At 40.0% G+C, this 20,256-nt stretch overlaps 1 protein-coding gene across 1 annotated transcript; it reads left to right on the top strand.

The window, feature by feature from the left end:
• Positions 1–15,768: 15,768 nt before the first annotated feature.
• On the top strand, positions 15,769–16,707 carry LOC122673076 (olfactory receptor 8U9-like). Its single transcript, XM_043870691.1, has one exon. The coding sequence runs from the start codon at positions 15,769–15,771 to the stop codon at positions 16,705–16,707; it is 939 nt and encodes a 312-aa protein (XP_043726626.1).
• Positions 16,708–20,256: the final 3,549 nt, after the last annotated feature.

Genomic DNA, 20,256 nt, shown 5'->3' with positions numbered 1-20,256 from the left:
GTGAATAAATACTTTCATATATAAATAAATTCATAAAAAGTAAGAATAAATGTAAAATCATGTGTTGTATCTCAAACCTCGATAAACGCAAGTTCCTTTCCTTTCTCGTTCACCCATTATCTACTTTGATATTTATGTTGCTGGGCTTCAGAATGCCATTCAAAAACACTTATTGATTAAATGAGCGAGGGCCCCTTGCAATATCAAGCAGAGGAGTCCTTGTAAATTTACCAAATACACTAGCAAGAACCCCTCCCTTTATTTCACTTTATTCTAGTATATTTACTGTGCCTCGCAGGTGGTAAAGAACCTGCCTGCCAGTGCAGGAGGAATAGAGACGCGGGCTTGATCCTTGGGTTGGGAAGATCCCCTGGAGGAGGGTATGGCAACCCACTTCAGTATTCTTGCCTGGAGAATCCGATGGACAGTCAAGCCTGGTGGGCTTTAGTCCATGGGGTTGTTGAGTCAGGCACAACTGAAGCTGCTTAGCACACACGCATATTCACTGTAAAATAAATATATCTCTGTTTCATGTCTCCAGCCTCAGTTGAATGAGTAAGAGACAGGGATCACAGGGATTGGCAGATCTTCTTGAATAGTCTGTTCCTTATAATTCTGCCCAATAATACCACTAAGTAGATTTAGAATCATATGCACTAGATTGCTACTGCACTGCAGAGGCTGGTGATCGTCCTGCGGAGGTTCTATCTTGCCAATATTGCAGAGACCAGACATGGTGCTCTTCACAGAGGTACAGAAACTCATGATTGGAAGCTGGGGGATGAAGAACCTGGATCTTCTTTAAAGGTCATTGGAAAAGACAACTCCACTTCTTGAGGTGCTCCTAGCATTAGCCTTTTGCTGTCACTATTTTTAGTCACAAAGTCGTGTCTGACCCTATTGTAGCCTGCCAGGCTCCTCTGTCCATGGGATTTCCCAGGCAAGAATATTGAAGTGGGTTGCCATTTTCTTCTCCAGAGGATCTTCCTGACTGAGGGATTAAACCCGTGTCCTTTGCATTATTAGCTATTATCTCAGTTAATATTAAAAAAAAAAAAAACCAGCCCAATTGCTATCTTTTAAATGAAAGAGAAAGTTATCATCTTAAGTATTGGTATACAGGAAAATAAGAAACAAACACAAGGTAATGTTTAGAATTGTATTAAATTTGCGGTGATTGATATTGGCTCTCTGTGTATCTGCGACATGTACTGGAACTTTATTCTAAACAGAATTTTAGTAGTAGTCATCATAAAGAGCTGAATGTTAGGTAATTCTAGTATTTATTCCAGTAATTTATTTAAGTTAACTGCTTATTTATCCATTTATTAAAAAACAAAAAAAAACATAGCACTATGTCAAGCCATCAGGATTGTTTATGTTGCTGTCAAGAAAGAATCCTGTAAACACACTTTTCAAAGTCTGAAAACACAGTAATGGAATCTACAAGGTTGGCCCCTTAGATCCTCTTCCCTAACATTATATATCCCTTCGGTGTACATGATGTGTTGTATGTTATGTACCTCATATATCATAAGCTTGAAACAACATATTAAAATGAAAATGTCAGCAAGTTATTTGTCAGCAGTGACTTATTACACAAAGTCTAAAGAGGGAGAAGCATGTTTTACTTGTTGTCCATGTTGCTCAGTGGCTTTCGTGTCTGACTCTCTGGGACCCCAAGAACTATAGCATGCCAAGCTCATCTGTCCTCCACTATCTCTCAGAGTTTGCCTAAATTCATGTCCATTTTGGGAATGGCTCTGTCTAACCATCTCATCCTCTGTGTCCCCTTCTCCTCCTGCTTACAGTCTTTCCCAGCACCGGGGTCTTTTCCAATGAGTCAGTTCTTTGTATCAAGTGGGCAAAGTTTTGGAGCCTCAGCTTCAGCATCAGTCCTTCCAATGAATATTCAGAGTTGATTTCCTTTAGTATTGACTGGTTTGATCTCCTTGCAGTCCAAGGGAGTCACAAGAGTCTTCTCCAACACGACAGTTCAAAAGCATCAGTTCTTCACCACTTAAGCCTTCTTTATGGTCCAACTCTCACATCCATACATGACAACTGGAAAAACCATAGCTTTGACTACACAGGTCTTTGTCAGCAAAGTGATGTCTCTGCTTTTTAATAATCTGTCCAGGTTTGTCATCCCTTTCTTTCCAAAGAACAAGCATCTCTTAATTTCATGGCAGCAGTCACTGTCCCCAGTGATTTTGGAGCCCAGGAAAATAAAATCTGTAATTATTTCCACTTTATCTGCTTCTATTTGCCAAGAAGGTCAGTTTACATTCCAATCCAAAAGAAGGGCAATGGCAAGGAATGGTCAAACTGCCACACAACTGCATTTATTTCACATACTAGCAAGGTGATGCTAAAAATACTTCTCCTAGGTTTCAACAGTACATGAATAGAGTGTCCAGATGTAAAAGCTGGATTTAGAAAATGCAGAGGAACCAGAAATTAAATTGCCAACTTCTGTTGCATCACAGGAAAAGCAAGATAATTTCAGAAAAACATCTGCTTAAATGACTACACTAAAGCCTTTGACTGTGTGGATCACAAAAAACTGTGGAAAATTCTTAAAGAAATGGAAATAGCAGACCACCTTACCTGCTTCCTGAGAAACCTATATGCAGGTCAAACAGCAATAGTTAGAACCAGACATAGAACAACTGATTGGTTGAAAATTGGGAAAGGAGTACGTCAAGGCTATATATTGTCATGCCACTTATTTAACTTACATGCAGAGTACCTCATGTGAAATGCCGGGCTGGATGAATCATAAGCTGAAATCAAGATTGTTGGCAGAAATATCAACAACCTCGAATATGCAGATGATATCACTCTAATGGCAGAAAGTGAAGAGGAACTAAAGAGCTTCTTGATGAAGGTGTAGAAGAAAGTGAAAAAAAAACTGTTGAAAACTCAACATTCAGAAAACTAAGATCATGGCATCTGGTCCCATCACTTCATGGCAAATAGATGGGGGAAAAATGGAAACTGATAGACTTTATTTTATTGGGTCCCAAAACCACTGAGGATGGTGACTGCAACCATGAAATTAAAAGAAGAAAAGCTACAACAAGCTTAGAGTATTAAAAAGCAGAGACATCACTTTGCCAACAAAGGTTTGTATAGTCAAAATATGGTTTTTCCAGTCATCATGTACAGATGTAAGAATTGTACATAAAGAAGACTGAGTCCAAAGAATCGATGGTGGTGCTGGAGAAGACTCTTGAGAGTCCCTTGGACAGCAAGGAGATCAAACCAGTGAATCCTAAAAGAAATCAGTCCTGAATATTCATTGGAAAGACTGATACTGAAGCTGAAGCTCCAATACGTGGGTTAACTGATCCAAAGAGTCAAATTGTTGGAAAAGACCTTGAATTTGGGAACAACTTAAGGCAGGAGGAAAAGGGTACAGCAGAGATTGAGATGGTCTGATGGCATTCAGTTAAATTCAGTTCAGTCACTCAGTCGTGTCCGACTCTTTGCGACCCCATGAACCACAGCACGCCAGGTTCCTGTCCATCACCAACTCCCAGAGTCCACCCCAACCCACGTCCATTGAGTCGCTGATGCCATCCAACCATCTCATCCTCTGTTGTCCCCTTCTCCTCCTGCCCTCAATCTTTCCCAGCATCAGGGTCCTTTCCAATGAGTCAGCTCCTCACATCAGGTGGCCAAAGTATTAGAGTTTCAACTTCAACATCATTCCTTCCAATGAACACTCAGGACTGATCTCCTTTAGGATGGACTGGTTGGATCTCCTTGCAGTCCAAGGGACTCTCAAGAGTCTTCTCCAACACCACAGTTCAAAACCATCAATTCTTTGGTGCTCAGCTTTCTTTATAGTCCAATTATGATATCCGTACATGAAAAACCATAGCCTTGACTAGACGGACCTTTGCTGGTAAAGTAATGTCTCCGCCTTTTAATATGCTATCTAGGTTGGTCATAACTTTCCTTCCAAGGAGTAAGCGTCTTTTAATTTCATAGCTACAATTACCATCCGCAGTGATTTTGGAGTGCAGAAAAATAAAGTCAGCCACTGTTTCCACTGTTTCCCCATCTATTTTCCATGAAGTGATGGGACTGAATGCCATGATCTTAGTTTTCTGAATGTTGAGCTTTAAGCCAACTTTTTCACTCTCCTCTTTCACTTTCATCAAGAGGCTCTTTAGTTCTTCTTCACTTTCTGTCCTAAAGGTGGTGTCATCTGCATATCTGAGGTTATTGATATTTCTCCCAGCAGTTTTGATTCCAGCTTGTGCTTCCTCCAGCCCAGCAAGCTTCTCATGATGTACTCTGCATGTAAGTTAAATAAGCAAGGTGACAATATACAGCCTTGACATACTCCTTTTCCTATCTGGAACTAGTCTGTTGTTCCATGTCCAGTTGTAACTGTTGCTTCCTGATTGACTTAATAGACATGAGTTTGATAAAACTCTGGGAGATGACGAAGGACAGGGAAGCCTGGTGTGCTGCGGTCTATGGGGCTGCAAAGAGTTAGACATGACTTAGTGAGTGAACACCAAATTTGCCATGATATGTTGGGACCAGATGCCATTATCTTAGTGTTTTGATTGTTGAGCTAGAAGCCAGCTTTCACTCTCCTCTTTCACCTTCATCAAGAAGCTCTTTAGTTACTCTTAACTTTCTGCCATCAGAGTGGTATCATCTGCACTTCTAAGGTTGTTGATATTTCTCCTGGAAATTTTGATTCCAGCTTGTGATTCATCCAGCCCAGCATTTCTTATGATGTATTCTGCATATAAGTTAAATAAGCAAGATAACAATATACAGTCTTGTCATACCCCTTTCCCAATTTTGAACCAGTCTTTGGTTCTATGTCTGATTCTAACTGTTGCTTCTTGACTCCCATGCAGTTTTCTCAGGAGACAGGTGAAGTAATCTGGTCCGCCCATCTGTTAAAGAAAATAAATAAAATAGTCTTGTCTAGGCTTCAGAGACAAAGCAGAGCAGACCTCTGACTTTGCTCTGACCCACCTGGACACGGCCCTGACGGGGAGTGACGGGGAGTGACTGCTGAGTGCAGGACTTGCAGCACAGAGATAAGATGTGGGAGGGATCCTGAGACAGTTGAGCCCCTGGAGGGGATCTGACCAACCAAGCCCCAGGCTTCACCACATTCCAAGTTTTCCATGGCAAAACCAACAGCATTATCTTGAAACCAGGCTTGCAATTTGGTCCCAATTTGATGAATATATCCGTTTGAGTCTCCGGGGATTATAAATCGGAACCAGAAGGTCAGTCTTTGATGTCTCACCCACAGAGCAGGGCGGATGTGCTGCCTGGGACCTTTTCCCATTTGGGACTCCAGACGTGCTGTGACATGGGACTTCCTGGCTCTGTTTAAGTCTGGATGTTGGTCAAAACCCAGTTTGGTGATGTATTCTCTGCTCTTTCTATTTCTCTTTTCTTTTAATGTTAGTGTCTTGAGAGTAAGCTAGATAATTCTCTAATAAATATCTGCATTATTTATTTGTATATATTGAGTGGCTTACTTTGTTAACAAATCCTTTGAACCTGAGATGGAAGTGAAAACTTTCGGCAAAATACTATCACTTTCAGTTTTTTCCACAGTTTTTCATGATCCACACAGTCAAAGACTTTAGCACAGCCAGTGAAGCAGAAGCAGTTTTTTTTTTTTTTTTTTAAATTCCCTCGCTGTGTCCATGACCCACCTATTTTTTTTTATAACCTCAAATAATTGATTTTTTTCTCAGGATATTTTATAAATCAGTACCTCTTAATTATTGTCCAAACCCTTTCCACATTCAATGTACTTTCTTAGAGACCTAGTAAAGATATTCATACATATTAAAAATAAACTTATTTGTGTTATGCAAAATTGGATTCTCTGGCCATCAATTACATATAAGGTGCTGAAATGCTTAGTCACTCAGTAGTGTCTCACTCTTGGTGAGCCCGTGGACTGTTGCCCACCAGGTTCTTCTGTCTATGTAATTCTCCAGGCAAAAACACTGGATTTCCTTCTTCAAGGGATATTTCTGACCAGGGATTGAACCATAGTCTCCTTCACTGCAAGTGGATTCTTTACCATCTACCCACTATACGTTTAAGGAAAATAGACTTTACTTTTTCCTTTAACTTTTCATCTAGTGACACTGAATTAATGCCTTTACAGATGATAAGGAAAACAGGAATTTTTGCATTTGCTTCTGTTTATTTTTATTTTAACATAATGATCAAGATGTGAGAGAGGTGAGTATTCAATCTGGATTTTTTTTAAGTGGGGTTCAATTGCTTTACAATGTTGCGCTAGTTCTCCTGTGCAGTGAAACAAATCACCCATGCGTGTGCATATGCCCCCTCCCGCTCACCCTCCGCTCCCGCAACGCATCCCTCTAGGTCACCGCAGGTACCACGTTGAGATTCCCGTGCTGTGTAGCAGGCTGCCACTCGCTATCTGCTTTACACAAGGTTGCAAAATCATGTAAAGCTTATTAAGTCCCTCAGGGATGAGCCCTGAAAAGAGATGGTATCATTCACAGCACCAGGTCACGAGTGGCATCTTCAGGATCCACCTTTATTCACGTCAGAGGCAGGTCATCCAGTGTTTCAGATTTCACTACACATCCCATCATCATATCATGTTTGCAGTTCTTTGCCCTTAGGACTGGTTTTTCCAGACCCTGCATTCATTCATTGTCTGAGCTGGGCAGAGGTTACTTCACAGTGGTCTGTGTTGGACACACCATTCCCAAATCAGTCCAAATGCCTGAAACCACCCTAATGATGCAATTCCCTGGTTGCACCTTGCCAAGAAGTGATTTGTCTAATTAATCCCAGAGTACTTTTCTTATGTAATTCTGTGGTCCTGTCCCCAGGGCCATGGTTGAAATGGCACATTTAGCTGCAAAGGAAACAATATCTATCTTTTGTGATGAACTCATGCACTCAGGACATTTCCTGTTCCATATTTAGGACAAAACATTTGACTCTCATCACCTTCAGGCTACCATTCCATTCTTCCCCACCGAAAGCCAGCATTTCCCATACCCTACCTTCACATTGATCTGTATTGGAAAAATTCTACTTTTTAATTTATATTTTATATTGGGTTAGAGTTGATCAATAATTTGTCTTAGTTTCAGTTGTACAGCAAAGTGATTTGTAATACAAATCCATGTATCTATTCTTTTTCAGATTACTATCCCATATAAGTTATTACAGAGTACTGAGTTCCCTATACTATTGAGTATGACCTTGTTGATTACCTATTTTATACATAGTAATGTGTTTATGTTGATTCTAACCTTCTAACTTATCCCTTCCTCTGAAAAAACTATTGTTACAGATAGTTTCCACTGCAGTAAATGAAATTTTGATGCAATTTATAATGCAGCATACATTTTCACTACTGAAGGCATTCCTCTCTCTCGCTAGTTCACCCTCTCCCTTACTACTCAACCTCAACTTTGAGTTTAATACTTTATTTATGTTTTCCAGTCTTATTTCCTCTCTGAGTCATTTGTCAGTGTCTCATCCACGTATCATCCCAACAATTTTAGGCTTCATTTACCATCTCTGACTCTCATTGCATGGCCTCCTTCAGTAACCATGTGTAATGAGATTGTAACTTCAGTTCAGTTCAGTTCAGTTCAGTCGCTCAGTCGTGTCTGACTCTTTGCGACCCCATGGACTGCAGTATGCCAGGCCTCCCTGTCCATCACCAGCTCTTGGAGTTTACCCAAACTCATGTCCATTGAGTCAGTGATGCCATCCAACCATCTCATCCTCTGTTGTCCCCTTCTCTTCCTGCCATCAATCTTTCCCAGCATCAGGGTCTCTTCAAAAGAGTCAGCTCTTCGCATCAGGTGGCCAAAGTATTGGAGTTTCAGCTTCAGCATCAGTCCTTCCAATGAATATTCAGGACAGATTTCTTTCAGGATGGGCTGGTTGGATCTCCTTGCTGTCCAAGGAACTCTCAAGAGTCTTCTCCAACCCCACAGTTCAAAAGCATCAATTCTTCAGCACTCAGCTAAGATTGTAACTTAGGTCAATTCTTTTCTTACAGTTCCTTGTTTCTACTCTACAATCTGTATCCCCACAAATAAGCATAACCAGTGATGGTAGTTAGGTCATATACAGAATGATAGAAACCATGAGCTCATACTGGCGAAAAGGTAGTTAGCAGAGTTTGTTGAATCAAAACGGTAATAGCTCTCATTGATTTGATAAGTATGTGGCTCTTTCTTCAGAAGCGGCAAATTTAACTTAGCTTGAAAACCTCTCTAGAAATAAACTAGGAACTGGAGAAGCAGTTTCAACAACATTGTGTCTCTATGAACACTCAACTTACAGTAACTGTGACCTTCTACAAATCACTTCCTCCATGGGCCTCATTTTTTACTGGTCAAAAGAGAATTATGAATGCAATAACCATTATTGAACATTCCAGCTACCACAAGCTGTATCTATGTTGATATGCCTCTATCAATGATTTCTATTTGCAATGATTAAAAAAGTATAACAGAGGGATGGGGAAATATATATATTTATTTATAAATATATATTATATATATATATATTTGCCAGTGGAAGTAAAAAATTGCATCTCCAGTCCAGTGGGTTACAGGAGGCCCAATCCCATCAATCAAGCCCAGTTAACTGACTTATGCTGAATTTTTACTTTAAGAGACATTTTGTTAAAAGGGATATTCATATAAGTTGATTTCCAGCTTTTTGAGTCATCAGAGAATCAGATATTCTACACAATGGACAGGATTGAAAAGGCAGACAACAATAAGTGTTGTTTAAGATGTGGAAAGGCTTCCCTGGTGACTCAGATGGTGAAGAATCTGTCTGCAACAGACCCAGGTTCATTCCCTGGGTAAGGAAGATGCCCTGGAGAAGGGAATGGCACCCCACTCCAGTATCCTTACCTGGAAAATTCCATGGACGGAGGATCCTGGTGGGCTACAATCCTTAGAATCGAAAAGAGTTGGACATGACAGAGCAGCTAGCACAAGATGTGGAAAACCCAGATGATTCACACTGAAAAGTCATAGTGGAGGTGTGAATTGACATACTTACCAAAAACCATATGAATATTTACTAAATCTAAATTTTATTTTTACCTTTTAAGTAGAAAGTTACCTATTCAGTATTATGTTTAGGGGCATTATTGGCAGCAAGGAAGTTTGTTTAGTGTCAGGGAGTGTTTGACGGGAGGATTCCTACATGCTGTCTCTCATGAGTCCTTCGTCCCTCTTCAAGTGGAACAGCACGCTGCTCCCAGGGACTGAGGTCATTGTGTGAGGCAGGCTTGGGTCTCCTTCAGTAAACATTCTCTTTAGGACAAAACTGCTTAGTCTTGCTCCCCTTTCTTGAGATATGGATTGTGTCCTGACCTTGTGACTAACATTACCCCTTGTTCCCTTGGTAATGGTTGCTGTACGTTTGGTTTTCTGATCTCTATCACTCCCAAAAGAAGTTTCTTGCACCACAGCCTATATATACTCATAGGAAAATCATTAAAGCACCTTTGCCCCATCAGAGCTTAAGTCCCCGTGTCTTTTCTCTCTTTCTCTCTTTCTCTCTCTCTCTTTTTCTGGCTGATTCTCTGGAGCGTGGAGACCCGTCGTGCTCATTTTCCTGCCCGGGCTTCTAAGACCCCCTCGAGAGAGCGCCTGGTGCCTTCGTGAGTGATGCAAGTCCTGTGTCAAAGGCTTTATTGGTCCTCTGCGTAAACCAGGGACTATCAGCCTCTTTCTCTCTTTTACTTTCTTATTGTTGACTCCTTACCACCAGGTTCCAGTCCATTAAGGGACCCCAACAGTTTGGATGCAGATTTTTTATCTCAAATGTTTGTCTCCAAAGTCTTGCATTTTGCATTCTACCTTCAGTCTCTCCCTCTGTGCCCTCATGATTCAAAAAGGTATTCTCTATTAACGCCCAAATCTTTGGGGAAGCAATTTAGGTTATTCAACTGTCAGTAGCATACTGCTATCCATGTTAGAGATTTAGGAAGATTTAGTCATCATGGCCTGGATGGGCAGTCAGCTTTATGAAGATAAGATGGGGTTCTGTCTAAACAGAGTGTACCCTGAGGAAATGTGGTATTCTTAGAGAAAGAGAAGCATCTGAGAAAAATATGTCTGGAAAGAAATCAGATTATGGTGATGATGGTTAACTTCACTCCCTCCAAATACACAACAGAGAAATAAAGAATGGAAATAAATTCTTAATGACAACAAATATATCATTTTCCTGTACAAACATGCTGAAATACTTTTAGCAATTACATAGGGTTTTTGAGATTTTTCTTGCCAATATCTGCCACAAAAGTACATTTGGTATTTTCATATTGAGGTCATCACATAAAAAAAAAAATACATTAAGAAAAGGCATTAATAATTGTAACAGAAATCTCTTTTCTGAAAATTATTAATTTAGTTGAATTTTGTCTGAAGAATATTCTAGCCTTATAGACACCATGGGGGAATACTATAACAGTTAACAATATGAAGACATAAAGAAAAATAACTGAAAATCATTTGTTTTGTATTTATTACAAGTTAAGATTAAGAATATGAAACTTACTGAATGACTGGAATGCATAAACTGGTACATGTCTTGCACATCTTTTCTTGTTTCCTCATATTTTGCATTTACACATCTGTGGCTATTAAACTAACTGCATTAAGACTGGAGGTGTCAAAAAAAAAAAAAAAGACTGAAGGTGTAGAGCTAATATATATGATTATAGTACATTTGGGGAGAATATTTATCAACTACATGTGTCTAAGGAACAAATAGCAACCTGTGCTCAAAAGTATACAGCGATGACCCACACGTGTGATAAAACATTACAATAGATGGATAATGCAGAGATCACCTCCTCGAAACTGTCAAGTTGTACAATGTCAAGAGACACCACTTTCTTTACTTCCTGTTCCTTTCCAAAACTACGACAAAGTAGTCCCCCCCATCACTTTCTCTTCACCCCAACATTGATCATGTTCGTGTCCATGTGATGTAACTAAAACAGATGCCCTCCCAGGGTGACAAAGCTTCCTAGTTGTCTGCTCTGCTATCGGTCACTGTTGGATCCCTCCTTGGTTTAGAAATGGGACTTGTATGATCCATCAGTCCTCTCAGAAATCTAGGAGCTGTATGTCATTGTTTTCTGAGTTTTCAAGTGTCACTTTAACATAAACAAGCCATAACATCTGAGAGACTACTTAGAGTTATATTTTAAGACAAATTTGTTTCATTGTGCTGTATTCAGGAATCTATTTTTGAGCTATTTCTATGGAAGCAAATAAACAATGACTACAGAATTTCAGAATATTATTCCCTCTGGGCTTCAATTTCTGTTCCATATTATGAGGTTATTAGACCAGGACATATGTGATAATATGTCAAATCTATAAAAACATGCAGTGAAAATTAGATAATATAAAATGAGCATGGTGAAAAAGCAAAAATTGCAAGGTTTAGGTCATTTTAACACTCTTTGCTCCTAAACATCATTTATAGAATTTATTTATTTATTTTTAGGATTTTACTTTTATTTATTTACTTTTTGGCATGCCACACGGCAGGCATCCTACATACTGCCATGTGGCATATGGGATCTTAACCCACATCCAGGGCACCAACTGGAACCCTCAACCTCTGTGTTAGAAGTGCAGAGTCTTAACCACTGGACCACCAGGGAAGTTCCCACATATAATTTATTTAAGAAATAAATTATCTGGCTTTGATAAATTATGTTGTTGTTGTTCAGTTGCTAAGTCATGTCCAACTCTTTGTGACCCCATGGACTGCAGCATGACAGTCTTCCCCATTCCTCACTATCTCCTGGAGATTGCTCAAACTCATGTCCACTGAGTCGGTGATCACATCCAACCATCTCATCCTCTGTCGTCCCCTTCTCCATCTGCCTTCAATCTTCCCAAGCATCAGAATCTTTTCAAATGAGTTGACTCTTCACATCAGGTGGCCAAAGTATTGGAGTTTCAGCTTCAGCATCAGTCTTTCCCATGAATATTCACAATTGATTTCCATTAAGATTGACTGGTTGATCTCCTTGCTGTCCAAGGAACTCTCAAGAGTTTTCTCCAGCACAGTCTGAAAGCTTCAGTTCCTTGATGCTCAGCTTTCTTTATGGTCCAACTCCCACATCCACATAAAACTACTGGAAAAACCACAGCTGTTACTATATGGATCTTTACCAGCAAACTGATGTCTCTGCTTTTTAACATGCTATGTAGGTTTGTCATAACTTTTCTCCCAAGGAGAGTGTTTTTTAATTTCATAGCTGCAGTCATAATCTGCAGTGATTTTGAAGCCCTAGAAAATAAAATCTCTGTTTCCATTGTTTCTCCATCTATTTGCCATAAAATAATGGGACTGTATGCCATAATCTTAGTTTCTTTGAATGTTGAGTTGTAAGCCAGCTTTTTCACACTTCACTTTCATCTTCATCAAGAGACTCTTTAGTTCCTCTTCACTTTCTGACATAAGGGTGGTGTCATCTGCATTCTGAGGTTATTGATATTTCTCCTGGCAATCTAGATTCCAGCTTGTGCTTCATAGAGCCAAACATTTCACATGATGTACTATCTCTGTTAGTTAAATAAACAGAGTGACAGTATATAGCCTAGATGTTACCCCTTTCCCAATTTTGAACTCGTCTGTTTTTCCATGTCTGGTTCTACCTGTTGCTTCTTGACCTGCATGCAGGTTTCTCAAGAGGCAGGTAATGAGATCTGGTATTCCCACCTCTTTAAGAATTTTCCATAGTTTGTTGTGATCAGCACAGTATGAGCCGAAGAACTGATCCTTTTGAACTGTGGTGTTGGAGAAGACTCTTGAGAGTCTCATGGGCTGCAAGGAGACCCAACCAGTCCATCCTAAAGGAGATCAGTCCTGGGTGTTCATTGGAAGGACTGATGTTGAAGCTGAAACTCCAATACTTTGGCCACCTGATGTGAAGAACTGGCTCTTTTGAAAAGACCCTGATGCTGGGAAAGATTGAGGGCAGGAGGAGAAGGGGACAACAGAGGATGAGATGGTTGGATGGCATCACCGACTCAATGTACATGGGTTTGGGTGGACTCTGGGAGTTGGTAATGGACAGGGAGGCCTGGCATGCTGCAGTTCATGGGGACACAAAGAGTCGGATACGACTGAGCAACTGAACTGAACTGACACAATATGAAAATGCAAAAAGATGCTAAAGTGTATGTATTTAATTTTCTCACATCACAGATTTTTGGTTAATAATTGAGTATACACTAAGTGGTTTTATATATATATGCATAATTTATTATATAATTAATTGCAACATCAATTTTGTTTAAATATTAAAAGTCAAGTACATAGAAAATAAAGTTTAGTTATCTATAGGTACTGTAGATATGTTCAGATTTTTGCTGTTTTTTCAAAATCTTTACTCCGTTAATGCATTTAATGGGCTGTCTGTGTGTCTGTGTTATTATGTAAGGGTGAATGTTTTTTCATTTGTTTTGTCATTTATCTAATAAAAAGAAAGTACAGGTATAGGGATTCATGAACTGGAAATTACGAAGGCTTGTTGATTAGTATCATTTACCTACAGTCTGTATTCCATTCTCAATCAACTTACTAGAATGAAGCACCAGATGATATACTACGTCATGATGTCTGTTAATTATTCCTGAGAGACCAAGGATTCACCACCGAGGGACCAGACACAGAGATGGTTATATAATCTAGGTCAGGCAGGAGATAGGCTGAATCTTCCTGCAGATGGAACTGCATGCAACAAGCAAGTCAGGAGTTCTGGGACAGGTACTGATATCTTTCTTGTTTCTCTGATACATATTTGAAATTTCCTTAGGTTTTTAATCCTTTTTTGAAAGAAAGCATGTTATATAAACAAAGGAATATATGAAATAAACACAAAATTTCATCTTACTTAATTTTTTCAATCTGTTAATTTTAAACCAATATATTTGTTATTGTTGCTCAGTTGCTCAGTCATGTCTGACTCTGCAACCCCACAGACTGTAGCACACCAGGCTTCCCAGCCCTTCATTCTCTCCTTGAGTTTGCTCAAATTCATTTGCACCAAATTGTGTTGATGATGCTATCTAACCATTTCATCCTCTGTGGTACCTTTCTCTTTTTTCCTAAATAATTCCCAGCATCAGGGTCTTTTCCAATGAGTTGTATTCTTTCCAATGAGCTGGCCCTTTACATCAGGTGGCCAAAGTGTTGGAGCTTCAACTTCAGCACTTCCAGTGAATATCCAGGGTTGAGTTCCTTTAGGATTAACTGGGTTGATTTCATTGCAGCCCAAGGGACTCTTAAGAGTCTTCTCCAGCACCACAATTTGAAAGTGTCAGTTCTTCATATATACACAGATAAATATACATAGTTCAACTCTTTAGCGACCCCATGGGCTATAGACTGCCAGGCTCCTCTGTCCATGGGATTTCCCAGGAAAGAATACTGGAGCGGGTTGCCATTTTCTCCTCCAGGGGATCTACTTGACCCGGGGATCAAACTCACGTCTTCTGCATCTCCTGCAGTGGCAGGCAGATTCTTTGTCACTGAGCCACCTGGGAAGCCCTACGCTCAATTCTGCTTTTCTTAAATTCTCACAGAATGTAAGGGGACAGGTATGACCTTGTATATCACACAATCGGTTTCAAGACAAGCGACTCCTAAATCAAGGATGACTGGTCTCAGAGATATTCAAGAGAAATATGGATCACATTAAAGAATGAAGCTATCAAAATTTTTAGAGTCTGGGATGGGGACACAGTTCACGCATGATTGTCTCTGGGACTATGAACATATGAGTATTTGTATCATGTGTCTTACGTAACTGATCTTGCATTGAACATATCATGCTGTGAAGAGTAGACAAGGGCAGAAGGATCCACACGGTAAACCTCACCACCTTTCTCGCCTCTCTGTCATCTGTGCTACCAGCTTCTCTACGACTGGGTCCCAGATGTTCTCCATCATCTCCCCTGTGTAACAGCAGCTCTCAGAAGGGGGGATGTTGCCCTGGAATATGACTGCCTCTCCACTCTAACAGTTCGTGCATAAGCACCCTCCCACCCTCTTATCCAAAAGCTATCACCTTTCTGCTCCAGTGGGTCTTCACAGACTCTCTCTCATACACTAAAGTTGAACCAACCTGAGAGTTTAATGGTGAAATGAGTTCTTGTTGTGCTCAGAAACTTGCCATATCTCTTCCTGCTTCACACTCATGGAAGATGAAGAAATTACAAAGCAATATATTCATTATCTACATCATTCGTTAACTATATTTCTCTATTACAGGATATGACAACATTCGTACATCATTGAAACAAAACAGAGATCTTGTCAGAAGACATGGGTTGTCTAATTGTGAGAATCTTACCTTCAATCTGAGGACATAAATTTCTTAATATTTGATTAAAGTAGCAAAAATCATCATAAATGCTACACAAATTGATATGGAAATAGCCTGATTTAGCATAGATGAATTTGTGCTACAAATACTACAATGGTTTCCAAATGTATCATTATTATTATCATTTTATCAGTTATATTCAATTGGAAATATTTCCCAAAGGATCAGTTTAACTTCAAGGCATCTTAGCATTATTTCTCTCTTCTAATTACTGAAATATAGAAACAAATAGCAATTTAGCAATTAAGACAGTAAGATGATATTAACCCTCCACTTATATTTCCTTTTTCATAACCAGGAGATTTCATGTGTGAGAGATGACTGCTGAGAACTGCACTGTGTTTACTGACTTCATATTCTTAGGACTTTCTGGTAGACAAGATGTGCAGCAGGGGCTCTTCCTGCTCTTCCTGCTGGTTTACGGTGTGACTGTGGTTGCCAATGTCGGGATGATCCTGCTGATCAAGGTGGACCCCAGACTGCACACACCCATGTATTATTTCCTGAGCAATCTGTCCTTCTGTGACATCTGCTATTCTTCTACTATCTCTCCCAAGATGCTGGCTGATTTCTTATCTGAGCAAAAAAGGATTCCATACAATGTATGTGCCACCCAGTTGTATTTTTTTGGAGCCTTTGCAGATGTGGAATGTCTCATGTTGGCTGTCATGGCTTATGACCGTTATGTAGCCATTCGCAATCCACTTCTTTATACAATTGCCATGTCCAGGGGAATCTGTACCCAGCTTGTGGCTATTGCTTATATCGTAGGCTTGGTAGATTCAGCAATCCACACCTGTTGTACATTTCGGTTGTCATTCTGTAATTCCAATATCATCAATCACTTTTTCTGTGACAACCCACCCTTACTAGCCCTCTCCTCCTCGGATACATCCATCAATGAGATTGTGATGTTCACTTTTATTGGCTGTGTTGTGGGGACCAGCATTATCACCGTCCTCCTTTCCTACAGTTACATCCTAACAACCATCCTTAGAATGAACTCAGCTGAGGGGAGACGCAAAGCCTTCTCTACCTGTGCCTCCCACTTAACCGCTGTGGCTGTATTTCATGGCACGCTCCTGTTCATGTATTTCAGACCCAGCTCCAGTTACTCCATGGACACAGACAAAATGGCCTCTGTCTTTTACACAGTTGCCATCCCCATGTTAAACCCACTGATCTACAGCTTAAGGAATCAAGATGTAAAAGGTGCCCTAAAAAAAGCAATCAGTACTAAATTATGTTCTGGGTGATACAGTACTTTCATCCTAACGTATGTAAAGATTCTGAGAGATGAAGCTCAGGAAACTTGACATCGATTCTTGTAGGCTTACTAACACAGCTTCTGAATATTTTCCACTACTTGTATTTTCACCTAAATCAGTTTAGGGAACAGCCATTTCACTAAACTCTCCAAACTAAGGAAGAGTAGTATAGTAATAGGATCAGTTTGCTGTTTTGTAGAGAGGTGTTTTTTTTTTTTTTTTCCCCACACAGTTTTTTTGTTTTCTTGAAGAAGCCTCAGTAAGATGCCATGCACAGAGCAACCCCCACCCATGTTAATTCAACTTACCTTCCTACAGGCTCCTATTTATTTATCAACAGACTTAATAAACATGCTGAGCCAGATGGAGTGTTAGTGGGTCAAATTGGTTTGTTTATATCCTTTTCATGTATTTGCATCACCCTAACAAAGCTCCATCATAAAACTTAGAAGCAAATAATTTATAAGAAAGATGGAATGAGAAATCTCTCTCCCTAGACTAAATATTCCATAAAATTTTGGTCTTTCCTGTCTAATTCACTGTTGTCTACTCATTTAAAATGCTTAGCCTCAGGATGCAATTCACAAACACTTATTGAATAGATGAATGAATTAGCCTGAAAAACTAATAGAAAATTGAACCTTTGTAAATTCATTAAATAAAAAAAAAAATCATTTCCTTAATTTCATCCTAGTGTGTTCTCTTTAGGTAAAATCCATCTGCATTTGTTTTCTTTTGACTTAGGCAAAAATGAGATTCTGAGACAGGAATTATTTGATGTAAAAATATGCTCAGTTTCTCTTCATTCTGCTTCAGTTATTATCATCAAACCTCCCCTGATTTTCCAGAAGTCACTGGAGAGGACTTTGTTAACGAAAACTATTGCCTGCCACATCAGTAAAGCAAGGAGGTTGCAATCATGAAGCTGCCTAGTCAGTGAGCCCTGAGGGGACTCAGGATGAGAAAGCACAGAATAGGCTTTCTCAAGATAGGCTGGCCCCAGATAGCTAAGTTCAGTTCAGTTCAGTCACTCAGTCATATCCGACTCCTTTCAACCCCATGACTGCAGCACACCAGCCTCCCTGTCCATCACAAACTCCCAGAACCTACTCAAACTCATGTCCATTGAGTCAGTGATGCCATCCAATCATCTCATCCTCTGTCGTCCCTTTCTCCTCCCACCTTCAATCTTTCCCAGCACCAGGGTCTTTTCCAATGAGTCAGTTCTTCACATCAGGTGCCCAAAGTATTGGAGTTTCAGCTTCAGCATCAGTCCTTCCAATGAACACCCAGGACTGATTTCCTTTAGGATGGACTGGTTGGATCTCCTTGCAGCCCAGGGGAGTCTCAGGATAGCTAAGGTGCATATCAAAGGAATAATTCCAGTGAGCCCAAACTGTTGTATCTTCCCATACACAGAAAAAAGTGCTAAATTCTTTTGTTTATCTGGTTTTCTTTTATTAACAATAATCTTTTGGTATTCTGATTATCTGATGTTTACCTCAAAAACTTCTATCTATCCTGGCTCCCCCTTGCCTCTTCAGAACTTGCCTCTTCAGAACAGTTTCTTAGCACTATCCGAGATGCTGTGTTCCAGGCCTGAAGTCCTCAGAATGTCTGCCAAATAAAATACGACTCTCAACGTTTAGTTTGTGCATTTTTTTCAGTGGACAACTTCATCTCCCCTGTGGGTTCACAGCATTACACTAGTCAAAATTTAAAAAAAGAAAGAAAGAAAGAAGCTGAATGCCCTGTTGATATAATTTAAATTGTCAAGGAAGAGTTATTAAGAAAACGTAGGTCCCTTGTGATGGGGATGGGTGGGGTGATGCAGGCGGTGGGGAATGAAGTAGTAGTTATATTAAGATGCCACGGGCAATAACTTATGCAGTCTCTCTATATCACTATGAATTGGAATGATATTCTGAACAAAATTGTAACATTCTGTTCTCCTGGTATCCAATTAGCAATTAATCCAGCTGGAAAAATAAAATACAATTTCAGGTTCTTGGAAATTTTTTAAATTAAAATATAGTTGATTTACAATGCTGTATTAGTTTCATGTCTACAACAAAGTGATTCATATCATTTTTTTATCTGTGTTTGTTGTTATTTAATCACTAAGTCATGTGTGACCCTTTTGTGACCTTGTGACCCCATGGACTATAGACATGCGTCTCTGTCCATGGGATTTCCCAGGCAAGGATACTGGAGTGGGCTGCCATTTCCTTCTTCAGGGGATCTTTCTGACCCAGGGATTAAAGCAATGTTTCCTGCTAAGCCCATATATATATACGGGTATATATATGTGTATATATATATGTGTGTGTGTGTGTATATATATATACACACTAGTGACTAAGAAGGTAAAGAATCTCCCTGCCAATGCAGGAAAAACAATTAATTAAGCACACACTTGCATTCCTAACACCATTTCTGCTGTTTAAGACACAGCGTTTGGTTCTCACCACCCTTAGGCTGCCATCTCCTCCTTCCCCATGGAAAGCCCACATTTGCCAGGGCCCATGTCACCACTGACCTGTGCAGACAGAGCTCTTTGTGTAGTGTAGTTCCCACTGCCATGGGTGGAACCAGGGCTGGATTTGTAACTAGTGTACCTTCTACCATAAGAGGCTCTCCCTTCTACCCATCTGGGAGTAGTGGACGTACACCAACTGCTCCTCGAACTCGCCTGAGAAGCAAACACAGAAAGGTTCTTCTGTATTTCTTTTAAGTGGCTTAGCATAAATAATATGGCCACTCTCTTATTTTCAAATTGTAGAAATTCGTATGAATTTCTCATTCTCTTATGATTTTATTGTGCTTCATTTTACTGTGTGTGTGCACTCAGTCACTCAGTTGTGTCTGATTCTTCGTGACCCCATGGACTGCAGCCCATCAGGCTCCTCTGTCCATGGGATTCTCCAAGCAAGATTCCTGGAGTGGGTTGCCATTTCCTCCTCCAGAGGATCTTCCCAACACAAGGATTGAACCCCTGTCTCCTGCAGCTCCTGTATTGGCAAGTGGATTCTTCATCACTGAACCACCAAGGAAGCACACACAACACACACACACACACACACAGAGGCAGCATTACTCTACGTCTCATTTCAATCCTTTGATATCATGCCATGAACTTTTCAATCTCCACTCAATTTATTATTTTTTTTCCCTATTGTCTTTCATTCACTATTCTCTGTTTGCCAAATTCTTCATATGGATTCAATTTATCCTCCCTTTCTCTGTTTTGTACCCAGAACACCAGCTGGCATGCATACAAAGAGTAAATGTTTTTATTGAGTTAAGATGCTCAGGTCAATTCTGGCCTTGGATGGCCAAAATTCCACTTGAACATGATGCACATTTACCACATATTGGAGTCAATGTCATTCATCACTGACTTTCCACCTACATGCAGTGAAATGAAATGTCTGCTGTCATACCAATAAACAAGAGATGTCACAGCCATCCATGTTTTCCGGCCTCCAAATGTGAATGAGGGCTCCCAAGACTGAGAGCCAGCAGGCGCTGCCGCCG

This window comes from Cervus elaphus, chromosome 1 (assembly GCF_910594005.1).
Source record: "Cervus elaphus chromosome 1, mCerEla1.1, whole genome shotgun sequence".
In the NCBI taxonomy this organism is placed as follows: domain Eukaryota; kingdom Metazoa; phylum Chordata; class Mammalia; order Artiodactyla; family Cervidae; genus Cervus; species Cervus elaphus.
The sequence above is the reverse complement of the archived record's forward strand: the minus strand, read 5'-3'. Positions and strand labels throughout refer to the sequence as shown.